Genomic DNA, 25300 nt, shown 5'->3' on the forward strand with positions numbered 1-25300 from the left:
GACATTGGCAAGACACTGAAATAAAAAAGAAAACACTACTTTTTAATTAAAAGCTCTTTGAATAAAACACATAAGCGTGCTTATATAAACTATAACCACCCAGAATGCTTTATTAAAATTATTATTATTAAAATACAATTTCGGGGGTGTCTGGGTGGCTCAGTTGGCTGAGCATCCGACTTCAGCTCAGGTCATGATCTCACAGCTTGTGGGTTTGAGGCCCGCATTGGGCTCTTGCTTGGAGCCTGGAGCCTGCTTCAGATTCTGTGTCTCCCTCTCACTCTGCCCCTAACCCACTCCCATCCTGTCTCCATCTCTCTCAAAAATAAATAAACACTAAAAAAAAAAAAAAAAAAAAAAAAGACAATTTTGGGGCACCTGGGTGGCTCAGTAGGTTAAACATCTGACTTTGGCTCAGGTCATGATCTCACGGTTTGTGAGTTCAAGCCTGGCATTGGATTGTCTGCTGTCAGCACAGAGCCCGCTTAGGATTTTCTCTGCCTCTCTCCTGCTCACTCACTCTCTAAAATAAATAAACATAAAAAAAAGAAAAAAGGTGGGGCGCTTGGTGGCTCAGCAGGTTGAGTGTCCAACTTCGGCTCAGGTCATAATCTCATGGTCTGTGGGCTTGAGCCCCACATCGCGCTCTGCAAGCTGGGAGCTTGCTGTGGATTCTGTCTCCCTCTTTCTCTGCCCCTCCCCCACTCGCAACTCTGTCTCTCTCTCAAAAATAAATAATAAACATTAAAAAAGAATTTTAGGGGGCACCTGGGTGGCTCAGTCGGTTAAGCATCCGACTTCAGCTCAGGTCACGATCTCGCGGTCCATGAGTTTGAGCCCCGTGTCGGGCTCTGGGCTGATGGCTCAGAGCCTGGAGCCTGCTTCCGATTCTGTGTCTCCCTCTCTCTCTGCCCCTACCCCGTTCATACTCTGTCTCTCTCTGTCTCAAAAATAAATAAACGTTAAAAAAAAAAATTAAAAAAAAAAAAGATTAAAAAAAGAATTTTAGAACGAAAAAAGAAAAATAGAAAAAAGGCATTTTCTAGAAAACGTACTCTTTCCAAGTTCTGTAACAGATACAATATTTTCTGAATTCTAAATCCCACTAAAGTATTGCAATCTGACTAAATAATTGATTGAATCAATTTTCCACATTAGAAAGACATAAACTAAATTCAAAAAGGAAATAATTTCTGATTATGCATGCATCACAAAAGACTTTGTTTCCTACATTTGAAATGCAAATAAGCAAGACAGTCAGTCAAAAATCCCACTAAAGCTATATGAATGTGTTAAGCTTATCTGTCATGTACAAATGTCTCCTTCCATTAGGCGATTATCCCTTCCTCTGGCTCATCAGAAACACACATGGCCACTTACCAGGAAAAACACTCGGGGCTGCATGACTTTCCGAGACAGCTTCATCAGAGTTCCCTCTTTCAGAAAAACCTGATTCATCCAAACAAATATGCATTTAATCCCACCATCATAACACAACTATGATAAATATCTAATTTGTTTTTCAACTTTCTTTACCCCGAATTTTTTTTGGGGGGAACAGGGCTGGGTGGACATAGTTGCCATGTCACTTTTTACAGTTATGGTTTCTTTTTAAGCTGCTTAAGGAACTGGACAAGCCAGCAGAGTTTCATAAATCCAGTATTGGTCCCAGGGGTACTATGTGGTCTGAAATGTAACTGACTGAGCGTGTACTTGATCCTAAGGCATAGCCAACATCCTGACAATTGCACTTTGTCATTTTCCTGAACTCATTTCCTATGCCACTGTTGTGCTCTATGAGGAGCACCAAAATACCAATTTTCTCCCTCCCCTCTTAAAGATTTTAAATGAAATTGTCTTTAAAGCTGTGTGAGGTCAGTTAGTATTACACAATAAAATGATCCTATTTAATCAGATACTCTGTGGGGTTCCTTGCCTTTCTCCTAATTGAATTGAACTTCTTGTCACAGTGACTTAAATCATGAATGTTTTGAATGGATAGAATGAGCTTGGTTGATCCAGATTGAGTCAGTGAAGAGTAACAACAACAAATAAACCTATTTTCGTAACTGAAATGAAAAATAGCTACAAACAGTGTCTAAATACATTGTATTAAGTTTGCAAAAGGCAGTCTAAAAACACTTACCCGTCCAGGTTGCACTATTTCATGGTGTCCATTTAAGCTGTATTGAATTTGCATAAGTTTCTGAAAGTTGTCCTACAGAAAGAGAATGTATAGCATATGAAGGCCTGGGCTTTTAGGTTCAATAGTATAACAGCCACTGACATCAAGATACTTACCCCTTGCTTCATGGTGTCATTGGCGTGATTGGCTACCTCAATAACAACAGCAAGGGCATCTAAAATGTATAGGAACAGAAGGGACATCAGGTTATTCCAATGAATGGCAACATTAAGCAATTCCAGAGGGCCAGATAGCAAGTTTATAGCAGCAACCCCTGGAGGAGCTTGGGTCTGATGAGGGCAATACCAAGGAAAAACAGTACTCGTGAAGAAAAATGAGCCCAATACTCTAATGAGACATTATAGGCTATATGTGTCAATAGTATAAATGTCAGGGTTGCTTTGTGCTAAGATTTGATTACCCTATTGAATGTTTACAAGGATAAGGAAAGGATTTCACCTGGAAGTTAAAGACCATTCCAGTATAAAGTGCCTTGGGAGAGAAGTACCGTGGCACAGGGGACAGGAAACCAGAACTATGAAAAGTAACGATTTAAGAGGGTCAGGGCTTCGCTGCCTTCTCTTGGTCTGATCCCAAGGGGAAAGAAATACTACAAAGAAGCATGTGAGGCTTTAGGAAATTACATGCACCATTTTGTGAGCTGAGTAATTTATCTGTGTTTATTCTTATTAACCCCTCGCCTTTAACAAAGTGTTTTTGAATGCTCTAGTCTTGTCATCTTCATAACTAGATATAACGGGGAAAGTCTGCACTTTGTCTCCTTTTGGGCTATAGTTGTTCTTAAGACAGTAACGCTTCCCTACAGACATGGGGACATATGGAAAGACAATTTTTGGTTGTCACAGTGACTGGGAAGATCCACTGGCCTTTAGTGGGTAAGAGCCAGGGATGCTAAGCATCTTGCAAGACTAATTACAAGTTCATATAAAGAAGATTATCCGAAATGACAGTAGCACTCCCACAGAGAAAAAATGGTAGAGTATTATTTATTTTATTTTATTTATTTTTGTTTCTTTTAATATGAAATTTATTGTCAAATTGGTTTCCATACAACACCCAGTGCTCATCCCAACAGGTGCCCTCCTCAGTGCCCATCACCCACTTTCCCCTCCCTCCCACCCCCCATCAACCCTCAGTTTATTCTCAGTTTTTAAGAGTCTCTTATGGTTTGCCTCCCTCTCTAACTTTTTTTTCCCCCTTCCCCTCCCCCATGGTCTTCTGTTAAGTTTCTCAGGATCCACATAAGAGTGAAAACATATGGTATCTGTCTTCCTCTGTATGACTTATTTCACTTAATGTAATACAAAACTGGTAGAGTATTAGAGAGGGAAGTATGTCCCCCTGAGGCTGGTGTGGTAGTGGCAATAATCATCAACAAAAGAACTATAAAAAAGAAAAAAAAAAGAAAAAAAGAAAAGATCAATTTCTGGCAAGAGGTTGAGGTTTTTTTGGTCCCATTACTGTAACCTACCAATAGATTCTCTTTCTGGTATTAGCCTTAGAGGGTTCTACATTCTTCAAACATGTATTATTATCACCATTATCAAAGAAAAGCAGTACTTCCTTATAGATACCCCAGGCATTTATCAGAATTTACTGCACATGACACTCAGCACAGCAGATATTCAAGAGTGATCCTGGACACATTCCCTTCCTTCTGGCCCATGTGAATTCCCGGTGCGCAGGGAGAAAAGGTTTAGGATTTAACAAGTGGATACAATGATAAAACAGCTGCTATTTGGTCACCAGGCCTCCAAGCTCTACCTTCTCCTATCCATTTTGCAATTCTACTTTCCCCATGTCACCCCTTTAGGGATCCCTTTAACTTTTCTGCCAGCCTTCCAAAGGCATATTTGTCTCATTTTCTCTCACCTCTTGGTCAATCTCATCTACAACTTTTCACTGTTTTACTGCCATGCTTCTGGCCACACAGTGCACTTCACTGTTCACTGCTTCTTTGAACCTATGTCTTTGCTGAAGGGTGTAATTTCCTTTAAGCAAGCTCCTTCATCTCTGGTGCTATATTTGTTTTATCTGGAAAATGGAGCTAATAACTCACTTTCCTTGAAGGCAGGAGCCCTGGGAGAGATGTTTTGAGGCCCTAGTCACTAAGTTGTGGCTAAAATTTTCATCTTCACGAGCCAGACTCTGGTCTGGAATGCCTGCTCTCCCTCTCGTCCACCCTTCAACTCATCTCCAGCCCCACTTCTCTCTAAGCAAAGCACTGCCTCTTCAATCTTTGCATCTTCCCCACTCTTTGAAATGATTCTGTACTGCTCACTGCATCCTTACTTTAAATTTTAATCTTTATTTTTGAGAGAGAGAGAGAGAGATAGTGTGTGAGTGGGGGAGGAGCAGAGAGAGAGGGAGACACACAGAATTCGAAGCAGGCTCCAGGCTCCGAGCTGTCAGCACAGAGCCTGATGCGGGGCTTGAACCCACAAACCATGATATCACGACCTGAGCCGAAGCTGGACGCTCAACTGACTGAGCCACCCAGGCGTCCCACATCCTTACTTTAAAGCTATCTGTTTTGTTCTTTATCTGATGGGTATTACAGACTTTTCTCTTCAACTAGATTACATGTTCACCTAAGACAAGAAGCACACCATATACTCCACTCCAAACTTTGCCCTTTTTTTTTTTTAAAAGCACCTTTAAAAGCAAAACACTTGCAAAGAGAAGATGTTAGATTAGAAGAAGTAAAATGATTAAGAGAATGAGTAAGAATCTCCACAAAATGGGATAAAAACCTATTCAGCTTTGTAATCTGAAAATGTAAAGGATGTTTAAGAATTATAATCAGAATTCATAAAATTAATGGAGTATGGACATGGACTTCAGATTAGAGCCAGGGATATACCTATGGCATTTGAAAGAGTACTTTGGGGATAAATAGAAACACCAGTATCCGGAACAGAATTAATCCTTGTGTGTGTGTGTGTATGTGTAAGAGAGAAACACACACACACACACACACACACACACACACACACACACACACACACTGTGGATTAATCTGTGAATATCAATGAGTCCCTTGTATTGTAATGGAAGTTTTCCTTTAAGTGCTACTAGGGGTGAGGGGTAGAAGGGTGGTAAGGCAATTGCCCAGCATCAAGCAGTCCCAGAATATGCTATTTTAGAATTTATCCCTGATTTGTGTAGTTGATCACTTCACAGAATCATGATTTTAAAGCCTGAAAGGACCGGCTTTTCAAAGCAACAGACACATCTACAGAAGGTGAATTTTCCACTGGCACAGAGTGACTGAGCATAGAAGGAACCTTCCTCATTCTAGAACATGCGAGGTCCTCTCTCAGGAGGCCAGCTTCTGTGGCCAGCTATAATATAAGAACTTCTACAACATATAATACCACAAAAGTTATTTACCTTGAGTGTCTCTGAAATCTCCAGAGTCCTCTAGAAGATTTTTCAAATAATCTAGAAAAGGAAAAGGATTATAGTATTTAGTAAAATAAAGCACTAAGGAAAAAAGCATTTCATCTTTCTTATTCAATACTTTAGTCAGTTTTGTTGGTTAATATATGTGCTAGTTCAATGTGCACTAACTTTAAAAAAAATTGTTTTTTAATGTTTATTTATTTCTGAGACAGAGAGAGACAGAGCACGTGTGGGGGAGGGGCAGAGAGAGAGGGAGACATAGAATCAGAAGCAGGCTCCAGGCTCTCAGCTGTCAGCACAGAGCCCGACGCGGGGCTTGAACTCACAAACCGTGAGATCATGACCTGAGCCGAAGTTGGTTGCTCAACTGACTGAGCCACCCAGGTGCCCCAATGTGCACTAACTTTCTAAAAATGTGAAAGAATAAAGCCCCAAGATGCATTTGAAATTAGAACACAGGCTCAGAGCTAGAAAATCAGGGGCCACACTGGTCATTTTCTTTTCTTTTTTTAATGTTTATTTTATTTTGAGGAAGAGAGAGAGGGAGAGAGAGAGAGAGGGAGGGAGGGAGGGAGGGAGAGGGAGAGAATGAACCCCAAGCAGACTCTGTGCTAATGTGCCCCACTACATGGGGCTCGATCTCATGGCCGTTTGACCACGACCTGAGCTGAAACTAAGAGACGCTTAAATGACTGAACCACCCAGGCATCCCCACACCCATCATTTTCAAGATGAGGAATCAGGTTACGTAACAGGGTTTCACTGAAGTTACAACCTCTAGCTAAGACTAGAATCCAGGTTTCCTGATGCCCAGTTTAGCACTTTTACTCCAATACACATGAAATGCCTTAATCTCAAATCAGCTGTGTGTCCAGCACAAAATTCTAAGCATTAATAGACTGAATACCTAAGGGATTTGTCAATCTGAGAGTCTAACAATGCAGAGAACATCAGAGGAATACTACATATGTCTAGAGTAGTGGTTCTCAAATGGGGGTGGAGTTTGCTTGCAAAGGGACATTTGGAAATGTCTGAAGACATTTCTGATTGTCACAACTGGGCAAAGGGGGTTCCATTGGCATCTAGTGACTAGAGGCCAGGGATGCTAAATATCCTACAAATGCACTGGACAGCCCCACAATAAATAATTATCTAAGCCAAAATGTCAATAGGGTTGTAGTTGAGAAACTCTGGTCTAAATGAAGATGTTTTTTAAATAAGCTATGTGGGTATACAGTTCTTATAATACAGAAAAAAAAAATTAAGGCAATAGGTTATATTTTATAAGTCTTTAACACTAACAGATGTCATGGGATTTCAAGGTACTTCAATCTCTGTTGAGAAATGTTGGATGATTTCGATTATCTCTCAAAACAAATTCTTAAAAAACAAAACAAAAACAAAACCACACATACAAACCACCCCCCCCCCCCAAACAAATTCTGTTCCCTGGAATTTAAATTCACCCCACTACATGATCTCTATGGACTTCTGTGATTTTCTGTCTTGCTACTGCTTAACACAGGCCCTTTGTCCTTACCAAAGTCTGATTCTGCACAATGCTTGAATACTTCCCATGTGGTCCCTGGCTCCATACTTTTGTCTCTAATGTTCCCTTCTATGAATCCTTTTCTCTGTCTCTGCACATAAAAATTCTACTCCCATTCTTCAAGGTTCATCTTAAATTCCTCTTCTCTTACCAAACTTTCCATTTGAAAGAAATATTCTCTCCCTTTGAATAATGTATTACACAGTAGTTACTCACTTTATGCCTTTTATCATTTTCTCATTAGACTCAAAGCTCCTTGAGGGCAGGAGCCATATCTGATTCATCTTTCTATCCCTCATAGTACATAGCCTGGGTCTTTGAATACCAGAGACAAGAAATGCTTGACGAATAAAAATATAAATAATTTTTTTAAGACAGGATTATGTTTAGGAAAAAGGCAGTAAAGGCTGAAACCTTTGTTTCAACTCCTAGTGCCAGTGGGAGTTGAGAAAATAAAAAGAGGAAAGGCATATTAAGAGACTGAATGTATTTTTATCAGAATCAGTCTCCATTCAGCAACATTATAGAACTGGTTAATTTCATCTCATGGATTTATGAAGTCATGCTCAAAGACACAAAGGGAAACCTGGATGTTAGTGTCAGCTTTTTTAATTCAATAGCTGACACAAACACACACCCAATTGCTGAAACTCTGTACATCTTTGAAACAGTGATCCAAGAACTCGTATGAGTTTAGACATGTATACTATAAATACCCAGCTCTGGCAATAAGCCATGGTGAGATACTGTGTATGACGACATTAAGCTTCTATGCACCATCCCTAGCAATTTAGCTCTTAAAGTAATCCGAACACAAGTTGGAGAGTATGGTACCAATCAAACAGATTTAAAAAACCCACAAAAACTAACAAAATGCACTTATTACACATTACACTTAGCCTCACCTGGAGACGAAAAATTAATCTCACTCTGACCCCACTCAGAATGCATTCCATTTATAAGCTGTGTTCAGTGGGCCCAAATATTTAACTTTCCTATGAGTAACAAGGCTGGGGAGAAAAACCTACTCTTCTTCTTACATCTTCTCAACACCTGGGCTATCGCATTAATCAAAAGTGATGTCCCTTAGAACCTCTAGTTAGTGTAAGAGTGTGGAAAAGCAATCAGATTTATTTAAATATCAGATTCATGGCAAGTTCCTACTTTGTCTTCAATTTTTGTTCTTTAATACAAAAGTATACCCAAACAAACAGAGACATTTCTCTAAACCAAGAGGGCTCACTGGAAGATGTCCGTATTAGGAAATCCTGACCTCCGAATCACAGGGCTGAGCTTGATAAGTTTGAGTTGCATTTTCTTTCCCTGAACTCAAGCTCAGCTGCTGTCCACCAATCTGAACTTGAGGCACAGAATGGAAATACACAAACTGGCTGAGCAGAAAACCCACCACTAGAATGCTGCAAAATCATGCTTTTAACCAAGGATGGAATGGAGTTAGGTTTACTTTCCTGGCCAACTAAAAAAACAAAACAAAAAAAACCCTTAAATTTCAGCTTTCAAAATCCAATTTTCCAAATTCAACTTTCTCATGGATCCATCCATCCAACCATTTATATTTTCAGGGCACCTTGTTGCAGTACATCATCTTGACAAGTTTTTTACCTTTTCAAAGAAGACCAGACCATGAATCCCCTTGGTTAAGAATCACTCAGTGTCTTAACTGCAAAATGAGAAGAATGTGGCTGTTCAGCCTCTGAGTCAGATGGGAGGAGCACTGAAACCACGAGCTGCCCTAGTGACTGTTATGACCCAGGTGAAACCCCAGAACAGAGACCAGACAGACACGCTTGTGTTAGTCACAGGGAATTCTTACTACGTACCATTTAGAACCTAGTAATCTGCATGAGCTTCATTAGAAACAATGAGAACAGAATAGTCATTTCAATTTGCCATGTTACACTTACAGTATCCCAAGATTTTCCTACTTTTGCCAAACCAAACTAGGCATTTAAAAAAATTTCACTAATAAAAATGCTTCAAATGCTGCTAAGGTTATTTATAACAAAGAAAAAAAAGTTGGTGCAGTGTGCACGGGCACCACAAAATGTACTTTCTGGCCACCAGGTGGCATCATTGATTAATAAAAGTTAATTAACCCCTATTATTACCATTAGAAGCACAAAATTAGCCAAAACCTAGCATGTACCTCAAGAGATATACAAGTTAACTTTGTTCTCATATATGAAGCCCAGAGTGAAAGGATAAGGACACAACAAATACTATATGTTGTGAGAGGTCTACGTTTTCTGTATATATGGGCTCCTAGTAATAAGCCTTATCACCCCCTGATTACCTAATCAAAAAATAATCAACTTAAAGCAGACAACTGTTCAGAAGTACACTTAACCTTTCCTAAAATGAGTCACTTGTGGGATTGGGATTCTGGGACATTTTAATTCAACAACACCCAGTTGGATTCCTGGACTATGTGCTGAGAAACGGTTGGTGGCAAAGCACAGAGGAAATGAACATACAAGGACAGTGACATTCCAAAGTCAATCTGTTTTGAACTTGAGAATGTGTCTTACTTTGTACTACCCACATTTCTTGTTTCTTCCTTAAATATGCACTGAAATCAGTGACACATCCAGAATTATGGGATCCAGAGAAAAATAAGTCTAGTCAATAAGCTTCTTTGCCAAAGTTTCAAATTTTAAAGGCAATCAGAAATTATCCTGACTTCTGAGACAAATAAATTATTTTAAATACCAAAAATAAAAGTCAAGTGTTACGTTGCAAGACATACTGCTGCCATCTTCAAGGCAGCTTGGTGAAGTGGTCAAGGGCACTCACTGGCAGTGTGAGTATAGACTCTTCATCGTCCAGCTATGTCTAGCTGAGGCTTTTGACTTTGGCCATGCCCTGTAGCATTTCTGTGTGTCAATATCCACATACATAAAATAAGTAGGGTGGACCAGACTGGAAAACTGTAATGATTATCATTCTAATGTATTATGAAGCCCATTTAAAAAAATATTCTAAAATGCATTATAGGAAATCTGGAAAATTAAACAATGGAGAGAACTCAAACCACGCACATCTCTTAAATAACTATTATGGAGGCGCCCAGTTGGCTCAGTCAGTTAAGCACCCAACTTCGGCTCAGGTCATGATCTTGTGGTTTGTGAGTCTGAGCCCCACATGGGACTCTGGACTGACAGTATGGAGCCTGCTTGGGATTCTCTCTCTTCCTCTCTCTCTGCCCCTGTCTTGCTTGTTCTCTCTCTCAAAAGAAAATAAAAATAAACTTAAAATAACTATTATGATTAAAAATATTTCCTTGTTTTTATAAATGCTTGATTTTAATTTTAATAATATATAGGATTTTATAGCCCATTTAAAATCTTTTGGCCCACATATTTTTTTCCCATAGGAATAGCTGAACAACATCCCGTGAGAGGGATGTTATTCGGTACTTAGGTACTAAAGGTCATTTAAAAATTATCTTGTTTTGGCTGTTCTAAATAATATAGTCCTATATCCTAATTTGCCCATAATGATGCTGCTGTATACTTGTTGCCCTTGTCTAACTATAAATAGTGCCTTTCACTCTTTGAATAATAAATTGTCTAATCATTTTAATTATAAGTAACACTGATCAGTATCTTCATATATTTGTCTTTTTTTACATACTTGAGATTATTTCCTGATCAGAGAAAATGAAGTTTTTTTAAAGTACCTGATATATATATATAATTACATATTATACATATATATATATACATATATATATATAATTACATATTATATATATATCTGATATATATATATATATATATATATATATATATATATATATATATATATATATATGAGAGATCCTCCCTAAAGGGATACACCAACTTAAAATATCATTATAAATACATGAAAATATCAAATTCACTAATGATCCAGTTATATGTATTGTAGTTTTTTATTGCTGATATAGTAGGGGGAATTAAAAACTTGTTTTAATTAATACTTATGATTTAGAGGATGTTAGATATGCCACTGTGTATTTATTATGCATTTTATTAGTGAATTATTCCTACGTTTAGTCTAGATATCTAAGGGAATTTTAATATTCTTAGTGAAAAAGCAATTTCTTTCATATTTGCTACTAAGATATTTTCTGACATATTGTCTATCTTTTAATTTTGACTGTTTTAAACCTCTATAATGCTTTTATTATTTAGAATAGTATAAAGGTATCAATATTTTCCTTTATAATTTCTTTACTTTTCTGGGCTTAGAAAACCATCTCTCCTCTTCTCCCTATCCTTAGTTTTAATAACCAATTTTATTTTTTTGCCTTCTTCCCCCCCCTAGTTTAATGCTTTATATTTTTTTATTTTAATTAAGGCTTTCTTTTTTTTTTTTAAGAGCAGTTTTACGTTCACAGTAAAGCTGAGAGGAAGGAACAGAGATTTTCCATACACCTCCCACTCCCACATGCACAGCCTCTCCCATTAGCAACATTCCCCACCAGAGTGGTACATTTACTACAACTGATAAAGCTATACTGACACATCATTATTACGCAGAGTCCATAGTTCACTGTTGGTGTTGTATATTCTATGGGTTTAGACAAACATAAAATGACATGTATCCCTGATGATGGTAATGTACAAAGTATTTTCACTGCCCTAAAAATCCTCTATGCTCTGCCTATTTAATTTTGATTTTAGTGTATTCACTAATGTATGAATCTCAATTTTTTCTTTCTTAAAAAAATTTTTTTTAATGTTTATTTATTTTTGAGGGGGGTGGTAGGGAGAGAGGGAGACCCAGAATTTGAAGCAGGCTCTAGGCTTGGAGCTGTCAGCACAGAGCCTGATGCAGGGCTCAAACTCACAAACCATGAGATCATGACCTGAGCCGAAGTTGTATGCTTAACTGACTGAGCCACTCAGGCGACCCATTAATTTTTCCTTTCTTCTGTCTTACACTTCCTATCTTGCCATACATTACATTTTTATAAACAGGGTCATTTTAAAGTTACCTCCTTATTCTATTAATAGAATAATAATTTTCATTTTTCAAATGTTTACGTTGAGAAAGAGAGCATGTGCATGCATGAACACATGCAGGAAAGGGTCAGAGAGAGAGAGGGAGAGAGAGAATCCCAAGCAGGCTCTGCATTGTCAGATCTCATGAACCAGGAGATCATGACCTGAGCTGAAACCAAGAGTCGGATGCTTAATCAACTGAGCCACCCAGGCGCCTCAATAATTATTACTGTTCAATCAATAGGTCTTTCTTTTATACACACACACACACACACACACACACACACACACATATATATATTTTTTTTCTTTTTTCTTTTCCCCCCTTACCTTCCCCCAGGGTCTTCTATTAAGTTGCTCAAATTCCACATGAGTGAAAACATAGATATGTCTTTTCTCTGACTGACTTATTTCACTTAGCATAATACCTCTAGTTCCATCCACATTGTTGCAAATGGTAAGATTTCATTCTTTTTCATTGCTGAGTAATATTCCATTGTATGTATGTATGTGTGTATGTGTGTGTGTGTGTATACCAATCTTCTTTATCCATTCATCAGCTGATGGACATTTGAGCTCTTTGGATAAATTCTTATAGTGCTATTGCTGGGTCATAAGATAATTCTATTTTCAAATTTTTGAGGAACCTCCACACTGTTTTCCAGAGTAGCTGCACCAGTTTGCATTCCCACCAACAGTGCAAGAGGGTTCCCCTTTCTCCACATCCTCGTCAACATCTGTTGTTGCCTGAGTTAATTTTAGCCACTCTGGTGTGAGGCGGTATCTCAATGTGGTTTTGATTTGTATTTCCCTGATGATGGGTGATGTTGAGCATCTCTTCATGTGTCTGTTAGCCATCTGGATGTCTTCTTTGGAAAATTGTCTATTCATGTCTTCTGCCCATTTCTTCCCTGGCTTATTTGTTTTTCAGGTGTTGAGTTTGGTAAGTTCTTTATAGATTTTGGATACTAACCTTTTATCTGATATGTCATTTACAAGTATCTTCTCCCATTCTGTTGGTTGCCATTTGGTTTTGTTAATTGTTTCCTTTGCTGTGCAGAAGCTTTTTATCTTGATGATGTCCCAATAGTTCTTTTTTGCTTTTATTTCCCTTGTCTTTGGAGACATGTCAAATAAGAAGTTGCTGTGGCTGAGGTCAAAGAGGTTGTTGCCTGTTTTTCTCCTCTAGGATTTTGATGGTTTCATGTCTCACATTTAGGTCTTTCATCCATTTTGAGTTTATTTTTGTGTATGGTGTAAGAAAGTGGTCCAGTGTCATTCTTCTGGATGTTGCTGTCCAGTTCCCCAGCACCATTTGCTGAAGAGACTGTCTTTTTTCCAGTGGATACTCTTTCCTGATTTGTCAAAGATTAGTTGGCCATACATTTGTGGGTCTGATTCTGGATTCTCTATATTATTCCATTGGTCTATACGTCTGTTTTTGTTCCAATACCATACTATCTTGATGACTACAGCTTTGTCGTACAGGCTAAAGTCCAGAATTGTGATGCCTCCAGCTTTGGCTTTCTTTTTCAACATTACTTTGGCTATTCAGGGTCTTTTGTGGTTCCATACAAATTTTAGGATTGTTTGTCCTAGTTCTAAGAAGAATGCTGGTGTTTCAATAGGTCTATTCTTGTAATGGGATTATGTGCTTTTAATTATTGATGTTGTAGGATATGTATTGGCTGATGTTTCCCTCCCAGAATATTCTTTAATGATGTACTCTATTTTGCTAAACTGTGGATTTCATGAAGACAAGGAGCTTGAATTATCCTCGATTCCAGTACCTAAAACAAGGTCTGGTACATATTCAATAAATGTTTCCTGAATTTATGGTGGACTAAATGATACTCCATTTAGGGAAACCACTTCTTGCTTTCTACTTTACTAAGCAGTTGAGATAATACCTTGAGGGTCTGACTAGTGTAAAAGTACTCAGGCCCCTGCTCTCATTCTCTTGCCTCTCAAATATTAATTCTATTCTGGTCCTTGAAATGTGGCCCCGGGCTGCCTCTTGTACATACAGTGCTTGTCTGAATTAGAAAAAGTGACCTTTCTGGGCTCTCAGAAAGCAGGCCATCCCTTTCTGTGAATTAGAAAAGGCCACCTCTCCTGGGCTGATGCACCCCCACCCAGAGCACACAAGATGTCGAGCAGAGTGCAGGCTGGACCTGGACATCAGCCAAAGCCCTTGTACAGGACATAGCCAATGAGGCAGCCCTGGTCTATGCTAGACTTTGGGTCAGGGCCCTGGTCCTGAGGTGGCATGCCCAAAGGACTTACAAACTAAATCTAACTCCACGGGCTCATCTTACGCAAAATTGTGTAGCAGATTTTACAATGGACAGAATCTTCCTGTGGTCCCTTTTTATTGGGACAGACTGGCTAGGCATATCCAGGATGCCCTTAGAGGAATCCAAACAGTAGGACGTCTCTCAACAAAAGTAAACATCCATTATTTTGACTTGGTTGATACTGCTTTTTTCCATGGATACGTTTTCCAGCCGTTAAGCTTGCCAGTTTACTAGGTGACAATCTCAAAGGTACAGAAATGGTTTTGGCACAGTGAAGTTTCATTTACAGAAGTTCTTATCCATATTTGGTCCTTACCACCCTAATTATCAACAAAGAACAAATTTAGGTTTAGGGAACTAAGTATATTTTATTTTATTAGCCAAAGAATAGCCAAGAAAAGAATAAAGCAAATACAAACACTAAAGTGAATTCAAGTTTGAGTGAATTTCAGCATTTTCTTCAATGGGAACAGTTCCCGATGTAAGCCCATGACTAACAAACACTAAGAGGAAAACTCAGTCAGCTTGCTGGATCTTTGGCAAGGCAAGTTTCAATGATAGAGGCATTTGGCTATCTACAGGGAATCTGAGTCAAACATACACAGAGAACTAGAACAAAGAATGACTTTACAATGATGTCTGTGGGTATAGTTCTGGGGATCTACAAACTTGGATGGGCAAAGAACAAAAAAACAAACAATATTTTCACTAACTTCCACATGAAATACAGAATTTCCTTCTATTGTGAATGTAGGCAACAAACCACAGTATTACCAATGATACCAATGACTTTACCACCAGAGAAGTCACATAATTTTTTATTATCACATCACAGTTGTTGCAGATATCTCAAAATACCGTTTACCATCACCACTATATCAAAATCATGGTAGTTCTTATATCTACCACCAGATCTTCTTTTTAATGCATTACTAAAGTAGCACATGTATTACTATGTAACACTATAAAACTATTTTAATAACTGTATTTCAGGCTAATTGGTTCCTTTTAATCTTATGTATATTATTCTGTAACTTTAAAAAAAGTATTCTAAGAGAGCCATAGACCTCACCAGATTACCAGAGGGATCCAGGCATAAAAAAGGTTAAGAACCTCTATTCTGTAGAGAAAGTGAGATTACATTTAAAAGCTATAATTTAGGGGTGCCTGGGAGGCTCAGTCGGGTTGAGCATCCAACTTTTGGTTTCAGCTCAGATCATGGTCTCATGGTTTGTGGGTTTGAGCCCCATGTCAGGCTCTGTGCTGACAATGCGGAGCCTGCTTGGGATTCTCTCTCTCCCTCTCTTTCTGCCTCTCCCCTGCTTGCTCTCTCTGTCTCTCTCTCAAAATAAATAAATAAGCTTAAAAATTAACATTCAAATAAAAGTTATAATTTAATAGAACAAGCAAATAAAATGTGCTTATATCCTAAAGTCTTTCCATAGTACTAAATATTTCCACAGTACTAAGATATTTCATGGATAGAATTTATTAAATACCATCTCTCAAAATACCTTGTTCACAGCTATAATTAAAAAATTAATTGTAACATGTTGAGAGTTGAGCTAATAACAACAGGAATTCTGAATATTATCACTGCCTTACATCAGGGTCTTTGGGTTCTTCAGAAACTAAATTCCTTGGCTGGTGATTGGGACAGCCCCACCTTTCATCACGTTCTGCCCTAGAGAAAGTGTTAGAATGACTTTGAGGAAGACAATTAGCCCTGGGTTATAAAACAAATATTTGCTAAGCAGAAGTTTCATTTTTCAGTAAGAATTTTTTAAAAGTCATGCATTAATTTGACTGTGATCTTTTGTTGAATCTGCTTATTAGTCCGTTCACAGCTCAAATTAATAGCTTCAGAACACTATAACAGATGTTTTTAATATCCCATTTTCTACCAACATGGGAAATCCTGGATTTCTAAAACCTAGAGGGAGTTAATACCATCCCAGACTAAAGGCAAAGATTACAGGAAAAGTAATATAATATGTCGTTAGTCACTTATAACATAAATATTTAGAACAAGATCAAAGAAAACTACCTGATCCAAATTTAATCAAAGTTCAAAGGACTGTTTTTTCCTCCTAAATATAGAAGTGGAAAAGATATTTCAGAGGAATTTTTAAATTATGTTTTTCATTTTATTTTACTTTCTCAACATGATCCTCACTGATTTAACTTTTTTCAACACCAATGTAGTAACTTTCCACAAATAAAAGGTTTTTTTGTTGGAAAAATTTATACTGCATATAACACAGAGACAAAAAAAACCTAAAAGGATCTATGATAGTCATCTCTGGATGGTAGAAGATAAAGAAGAACTATGTTTTATAATACTTATATATTTTTTAATAGGCACAAAAGACCCTTACAAAAACAAATCCTCAAAATATAGTCACTCAAACAAATGACGAGATCAGTTTAATTTTCAGGACTCAGGAGAGGACGCTCTTGGTGAAAGCCTCAGTGGTTGGGCATGGCCCCAAAGAGGAGGACTAGAAGCTCCACCAGAGCAAGGACCACCTTGGTGTTGGCCAGTGCATACAGGTGTCCGGCTCAAGTTCAGTCCATATAAATATTGATTAATGAAAGAGAGAATCTGGCCTTGAGGACATCTTTCAATACAGAGTAAAAAAACCTATTGCAGTTAGAGCAAAGGAAAACAAAGTTTAGGAAATTCTGGGTTATAACATGTGGCCTTTATATTGTGAATAATAATGTCCCCCCCCATTAAGACTTTTTTTTTAGAGTGATTTTATGTTCACAGCAGACCTGAGAGAAAGGCATAGAGATTTCCCATATACCCTCTGCCCCAGACATGCACAGACATTCCCATTATCAATATCCTCCACCAGAGTGGTATGTTTGTTAGAATGGAGGAAGCTACACTGACACATCACAACCCCCCACTCCTCCCAAAGCCGATAGTTTACATTAGGATTTACTCTTGGTGTGGTATATCCTATGGGTTTGGGCAAATGACAGGTATCTGCTATTATGGTAGGATAATGTAAGCTTTCAACTTTCCTGGGCTCTCCTCCCAGTTCCTGGCAGGGCTGCTAAAACCCTTGTGATTTTCTAAGTGATAAGAGCACTAGGAGCATCTTTTGTTCTAACATCTGGCCTCTGACCCTAGTTCTGACAGAACTCCTAAATCCTCTGAAACTTCCTAGGTGATAGGAATGTCTTTTGTTATAAGGAGCTGACTCTGGGTGGGCTCCTGAATAGCTCCTAGATAAGGGCTGGTCACCAGAAAGATCAAGCCATGATTATAAGCTTGAAACTTTCAGCCCTACTCTCCATCCTATAGGAAGGGAAGAGGGCTAGAAGAGGAGTTAATATTGGATCATGACCACATGATGAAGCCTTCATTAAAATTCCAAAGTATAGGGGTTAGAGTTTCTGGTTGCTGAACATGTGGAGGTGCTGGGAGAGTGGTACCCAGAGAGGGCATGGAAGCTCCAAGATCCTTCCCATATACTTTTCCCTATGCATCCCTTCCATCTAGATGGTCACTTTTTTCCTTCATCATACCTTTAAAAAAATATTTATTTATTTATTTATTTATTTATTTATTTATTTATTTATTTATTTATTTTTGAGACAGAGAGAGAGAGAGAGAGCACGTGTGCCAGTGGGGGAGGGTCAAAGAGAGAGAATATCAAGCAGGCTCCGCACTGTCAGCATGGAGCCTGATGTGGGGCTCAAACTCACAAACCATGAGATCATGACCTGAGCTGAAACCAAGTGTCAGACACTTAACTGACTGAAGCCCCCCGCTTTTACCATATCCTTTAAAAATAAACCAGCAAATGTAAATAAGTGTTACTCTGAGTTCTATGAGCCATTCTGGCAAAGTAGTGAATCCAAGGAGAGAATCAGGGGAACCCAGATTTTTATCTGGTTGATCAGAAATACAGGTGGGGCGCCTGGGTGGCTCAGTCGATTGAGCGTCAGACTTCAGCTCAGGTCATGATTTCGTGGTTCATGAGTTTGAGCCCATTGGGCTCTGTGCTGACAGCTCAGAGCCTGGAGCCTGCTTCGGATTCTGTCTCCCTCTCTCTCTGCCCCTCTCCTGCTCATGCTCTGTTTGTCTCTCAAAATGAATAAATGTTAAAAAAAAAAGAAAAGAAAAGAAATACAGGTGACAACCTGGGACATGTTGAATGGCATGTGGAGTTTGCAGGGGGGTAGTCTTGTGGGATGGAGCCCTTGATCTGTAGAATCTGGCACTATTTCCAGGTAGATAGTGCCTGAATTGAATCAAATTGTAGGACACCTAGCTGATGTTAAAGATAATTGCTTAGCATGGGACTAAACTACACATCTGGTGTCAGTACCGTGAGTGTGGTGGTGGTGGTGTGTGAACAGGAGAGACACAGGAGTGGGTTTTTCCTTTTGGTATCCTTGGAAAAGAGATTAAGTGACAATGTGCCAGGGGTGGTGGTGGTGATAAGAGGTAGCATGACCAGAAGGAAGATATTGCCACAATTTGACAGGAGTTTAGGAAGGCCTGGCCTAGAACAAGGGAAATGGAAACAGCAGGAATCAGAGGCAAAGGAAAACTGGTCAGCATATCCTATGAGAGAGAAAAGAAGAGGAAAGGGAAGTATTTCAGTCCTTTCCACAATTTTGTGCTTGGGTAACTGGAAGAACGTTTCAACTCTTAATAATTTATTGACCCACTCATCCATGAAACATTAATTGACACCACAGCATGGGGATTCTCAACCTTATAAAAAGGAACAATGTTTAACTCCCTAAGCCTTTCAGCTCATTGAGTTCCTGTTATGTGCCAGAGTCTATGACAGACACAGAATCAGGATAATAAAGACGGTCTCAACACTGAAGAGATGAGGAAGGAAATAAACAGAGGTAAACAATTAATGTTGCTCCTACAGCAGCACCTGTTTCTTTCCATTACTTCTTCACTGCTGCCTCAAGACTCTCATGCTCCTGGGGCACCTGGGTGTCTCAGTCGGTTAAGCATCTGACTTCGGCTCTGGTCATGATCTCACAGTTTGTGGGTTCAAGCCCTGCATCATGCTCTCTGCTGACAGCTCAGAGCCTGGAGCCTACTTCGGATTCTGTGTTTCCCTCTCTCTCTCTGCCCCTCCTCCGCTCACACTCTGTCTCTTAAAAATAAATAAACATAGGGGCGCCTGGGTGGCTCAGTCGGTTAAGCGTCTGACTTCGGCTCAGGTCACGATCTCGCGGTCCGTGAGTTCGAGCCCCGCGTCGGGCTCTGGGCTGATGGCTCAGAGCCTGGAGCCTGCTTCCGATTCTGTGTCTCCCTCTCTCTCTGCCCCTCCCCCATTCGTGCTCTGTCTCTCTCTGTCTCAAAAATAAATAAAAAACATTAAAAAAAATTTTTTTTAAATAAATAAATAAACATAAAAAATTAAAAAAAAAAAAAAAAGACTCTCAGGCTCTTAACTGCAAACAGGTTCTGGGCCCCACATAGATTTCAAGATCTGACTAGATCCACTTGCTTTGAGTGGCCAATATAAAGGTAAAATTTATAAGTTTTCCTACTTAAATTAAGTAAACCAGTTACTTTATTTTACCTTTTAAATAAAATAATTCTAATATTAAGCATTTATTATACAACATATGCATTTTCTTTAATCTTATTTTGAGTTGAGTTAAAAAAAAAAAAAAAGTACTACCAAGAATTTAGTTGAAAGTGCTTTTCACTATGCTGAAGGAAGACAAAGCTAAGTCAAATATCCAACTGAAAGCCAAATTATGTCCAGGAAGAAAATTCTGCAAGACAACAGGATGGTTGTCTGACTAGTAGGGGCAGGTTGCAGTATCTGGGGATTTCCATCCACCTTTCTCTAAAAGGATTCCAAAAGAAACTATCCTATCTTATCTGTACTTCATCTCTACATTTTTCAGTCTTTCCCTCCTGAAACCAAGGGGGTCACATATCTATACTGAGTCAGGCAGGGATCCTTCCCCTAGTCTGCCTGAAACTCATTACTAAATCAAAGTTGTTAAAAGTTGCCCCAAATAGTCTTGCTGTTCCTCTCTGTTCCCATATATTTTGTGCTCTTGGAATTACTCCAAATTCTAAAATGAAAATGAAAGTTATATAACCCCACAAGGTTGTTCAAAGGATTAAAACACTGAGCTTGTTTATCCAAAAATGAGGACCCCATTTGAATAGATGCAAACCTAAAGATTTAAAATCCAACTTCTAAAAATTTAAGTGTATAGACAGGGAGCACTTTGATAGCAACTGTAGAAATATCTTGCAAAATAGGGAGTAATCAGAATATAACAAAAATGAGTACTGGAAAATCAGAGTAAAAAAAAAATTTTTTTTTAATGTTTACTTATTCCTGAGAGAGAGACAGAGTGTTAAGCTGGGGAGAGGCAGAGAGAGCGGGAGACACAGAATCCAAAGCAGGCTTCAGGCTCTGAGCAGTTAGCACAGCACCCGATGCAGGGCCCAAATTCACAAACAGTGAGATCATGACCTGAGCCGAAGTCGGACACTTAACCAACTGAGCCACCCAGGCATCCCTGGAAAACCAGAATTTTAAATAAAAATATAAACAAACCCTTAGCATCACAGCCTCCATATGTCCTTAGGATTCTAGGACCATATGTATACTTCAGTACTATCTGTGTAGTTTGGGGAAGGACAATTCACCTCTCGGAATATGTCTTCCATTTATTTTTATTTTTTATTATTATTATTTTTAAAAGGCCTAAGCCTATTTAAAGTTTATTTTGAGAGAGAGTGGAGGAGGGGCAGAGAGAGAGGAAGAGAGAGAATCCCAAGCAGGCTCTGCACTGTCAGCGTGGAGCCAGATGCAGGGCTCAAACTCAAAAACTGCAAGATCATGACTGGAGCTGAAATCAAGAGTCAGACACTTAACTGACTGAGCCACCCAGGAGCCCCTAAATATGTCTTCCTTTAGAAGACATCATCTCTGAAATTCTCTATCTCAATGTCATCCTTTAGGCTAAAGATGTTTTAGCTTAACGGGATATTTTAAACCTATCTTAAAAGCAGCCAATATTATTTCCTGAATGGCTTCCAATGTAATCAAAACTGACCCAGAGAAATTGAAGTGCACTAAATTATTGGTAAAAGACCCACTCCTTGACCTTGAAGAGTTTATAATCAAATTACAGAACCAATTTTCAAATTACAAAAATACTAGCAAATTCACAAGGCACCAAATACAGTAGTACCCCTTATCCATACTTTCACTCTCTAAAGTTTCAGTTAACCAAGTCAACAGCTGTGAGTGTAAGGAGGCAGAAGGTCCTTCTAACATGTCACTTAAGGTCAACAGTAGCCTAGGGATACACAGTGCCTAATGTCATTCATCTCACTTCATCTCATCATGTAGGCATTTTTTCATTTCACATCATCATAAGAAGGGTCACCATAGTATAATAAGATAGGAGAGGAAGATGAGGCACCCAATCAGTTAAGTGTTTGTCTTTGGCTCGGGTCATGATCTCACGGTTTGTGAGTTTGAGTCATGCATCGGGTGAGCTCGATCCCTGAATCAGGTGAGCATGAGCCTCACTTCGGATGAACACGAGCCTGGCTCCTCTCCCTCTCTGCCCCTCGCAGGATTCTCTTTCTCTGCCTTTCACTCATTTGGACCGCCACCCCCCCCCCCTTCAATTAAAAAAAAAAAAGATATGAAAGAGACCGTATTCATTTTTTTTTTTTAATTTTTTTTTAACGTTTATTTTTGGGACAGAGAGAGACAGAGCATGAACGGGGGAGGGGCAGAGAGAGAGGGAGACACAGAATCTGAAACAGGCTCCAGGCTCCGAGCCATCAGCCCAGAGCCTGACGCGGGGCTCGAACTCACGGACTGCGAGATCGTGACCTGAGCCGAAGTCGGACGCTTAACCGACTGAGCCACCCAGGCGCCCCGAGACCATATTCATTTAACTTTTATTACAGTATATTGTTATAATTATTCTATTTGCTATCATAAAATACATGACATCTGTTCTCTTAAAAAATAATTTTTAGGGGCGCCTGGGTGGCGCAGTCGGTTAAGCGTCCGACTTCAGCCAGGTCACGATCTCGCGGTCTGTGAGTTCGAGCCCCGCGTCAGGCTCTGGGCTGATGGCTCGGAGCCTGGAGCCTGTTTCCGATTCTGTGTCTCCCTCTCTCTCTGCCCCTCCCCCGTTCATGCTCTGTCTCTCTCTGTCCCAAAAATAAATAAAAAACGTTGAAAAAAAAAAATTAAAAAAAAAAAAAAATAATAATTTTTAAAGCTTACTTTGGCTGTTTCATCACTTCTCAGTTAAAACCAAACTTCCACGAATCATAAATTAAATGTATAACTTTACTTAGATCAATCATAGTGTGGGGGGAGAAACATTTTTACATTATAATTTCAGAATCTTGCTCTATCCTTCTCTCATTTGAAACCACAGTAGTCTTTTGCCACTAAAAACACACTCCACAGCTGTAGAAACAGCCTAAGCCGTTTAACAGCTTCATTTACGACACAGCATTGAATTTATCTAGCAAAAACACAACACATGCATTGGTACTTCCTTTTTGTCCTGTGTTTTCTAAATCTCTGCCAAAAGCAGAGGAAAGAAAGTACATATGGACAGGATATCCTCAAATTATTTGGTTTGCCTTATGTCATTCCAAAGAAAAATCTAGTGTTTGATTCACAGTTCGAAATTCAAACTGCACACTTGAAACACCTAGAGTGGCCAGTTCCAGATGCTGAGGGCAGGCGTTCCTCAACAGCACTTTGTCTTTTAAAAGGCAACCTTGGAAGGCTTTGCCTAAAGGAATATCAGGAAATTCTGGCTTTCCAGGACTCACACGTACTACATCCGATATAGTTTTTGGCTCACAAGAAAGGATTTAGTGAAGGAAAGGAGCATGCCCACTCTTTCTTATGAATACCAACAGGAACCAAGTACCTCAAAATCTATTTACATGAAATCACAACAGACTGAACTTAGAGTTGTGGTGGAATTTTGATATTCTTATCCATTTGACACAATTCTTAATGCACATAATATATGTATACTAAGTTGCTGCACATCCAATTATTTCACCAAATACTCCAGTGGACCTAGTAGAATGTGTCAGACACTAGACTTGGTGTGAGACTGTACTAGCTTTTCTGTGACACCAAACCACTTATCTCTATTATTACATCTATGTCAATAATACCGTGATATATGGATGGCTAAGGTGAAGACTTGGAAGGGTCAAGGAATATAAACCCCTGAGCACAGTGTATACCTTCACTCAAGTCATAGCCTCTTGGCTTCTTCTTCCCCTTTTTTTTTTTTTTAACAGTTATAGGAGTAAGCCAGATAGACACAGCCCTGTAATCTTGAAGCTTACAGTCTACTAGAAGATATAGATAATGACCATGAGAACAACAACATCATGATGATGACGATAAGGATACTACTATTATTACTAGCAGCCGATACTGGTTTAGAACTTAGTATGACCAAAGCACCATTCTAAGCACATAGCTCATTAATCAATCCTTACAACCCTCTGAGGTAAGTGACCAGGGCAACAAATATGTGTGAGTGACCCCCTAAACCTCATTCTTGAGCAGCTGGGAAAGGTCATTCTTGGGATTAATAATATTAATCAGGTAAAATGTCACAGGGATGTGGGGTTGGGATGGTATGATGTACATGTAAGAATAATGCCCACGCAGAGAATGCATGCAGGGATGATCAAAGAACTGATCAAAGAACTGGTTGGTTGGCAAAATGTCAGAGAAGCCTACCTGTCAGCAGCAGCCTGTACTGGGGGATCCTCTGAACTGGCTTGAGTAGGTAGTGCTTGAGGGCCAGATTAGCACAGCGTGGGCTCATCTGAAAGGAAAAGGTATCCAAAGTCAACACAGGCATTCTTCTAAAAAGCATGGGACCCAGATTCAAGTGCCCAGGAAGCCAAACTTGAGGTGGTCATCAACTGTGGAAGGGGATTCATGGAAAAGCCTGCTGTAACTTAAGGCTCGGCTGTTATGCTAAGAGTGAAACCATAGCCCACTCAGCACCTAGCCCACCCTTTTCTGCAGGTAGGTCTCTGAAGTCACAGGCTCACTGCGATCATTTGTTCACGGCCCTCTCACAGATAGTGGTGGCTGCAGCCTGTGCTATAGATCAATTAGAGAGCACCACACTCTGCAGCTGCCACTTTTAGCAGAGCCTCTGCCAGTGTTTTCACAAGCACAAACCCAATGAGCAAGAGAGAAATGCATGGCACTGAAGATAAGGGGACAGAAATCAATCTACTGGGAACTGGATTCAAATAATAATCAGCGTCTATGGTCAATGTACTTACGATAACAACAAGTGGTAGCGGGGAGAACTGCAGAAGTTAAAGATGACCTGAAAAGTAGCCTAGCTATGTGTATCTTCTCTAATAAGCCCAATGGATGTAAAATTTCTTTCTCAGATGAATGGCTATAAAAGACAGCTCCCAAATCAGTGTATATAGAAACATTTGATTCCGGAGCCATTTTGATTTGATCAAAATGACAACTGATTCTGCCTTGAAAGCTCTTTTCCGAAGTAAGTACAACAGACACTTCAGCCCAACCCTGGGCCTCCCACCCATTCTCCGACGCAGGAATTTACTGTGAGGTGGCATCAAAATGGCTGAGTGAGAATGTTCCTGCATCCTAAGATGCTCTGCACTTCTTCCCCAGCTCAGGTGGGTGGGGAAAAGTTTTTTAAGATTTGCTCAGATTGTTTCATCTTTTTCTACATATGCACCTCTAGGGTCTGGTGCACAGAATACTTAAAAAATGATAATGATATTGCATTTAAGAAAGCATCTACC

The 25300-nt window shown here is 39.3% G+C and overlaps 1 protein-coding gene across 2 annotated transcripts in view; it reads right to left on the bottom strand.

The window, feature by feature from the left end:
• The window catches only part of FGD6 (FYVE, RhoGEF and PH domain containing 6), a 116385-nt gene that overhangs the window by 22252 nt on the left and 68833 nt on the right, over window positions 1-25300 (bottom strand). For both annotated transcript variants that reach the window (XM_042947384.1, XM_042947383.1), the window contains exons 8-12: window positions 24240-24327; window positions 5600-5650; window positions 2302-2360; window positions 2147-2218; window positions 1381-1449 (exon numbers count right to left, since the gene is read on the bottom strand). In XM_042947384.1, the coding sequence (XP_042803318.1) occupies window positions 1381-1449; window positions 2147-2218; window positions 2302-2360; window positions 5600-5650; window positions 24240-24327 (339 nt within the window). The remainder of the gene's footprint in view (window positions 1-1380; window positions 1450-2146; window positions 2219-2301; window positions 2361-5599; window positions 5651-24239; window positions 24328-25300) is intronic.

Source organism: Panthera leo, chromosome B4 (assembly GCF_018350215.1).
Source record: "Panthera leo isolate Ple1 chromosome B4, P.leo_Ple1_pat1.1, whole genome shotgun sequence".
Lineage (NCBI taxonomy): Eukaryota > Metazoa > Chordata > Mammalia > Carnivora > Felidae > Panthera > Panthera leo.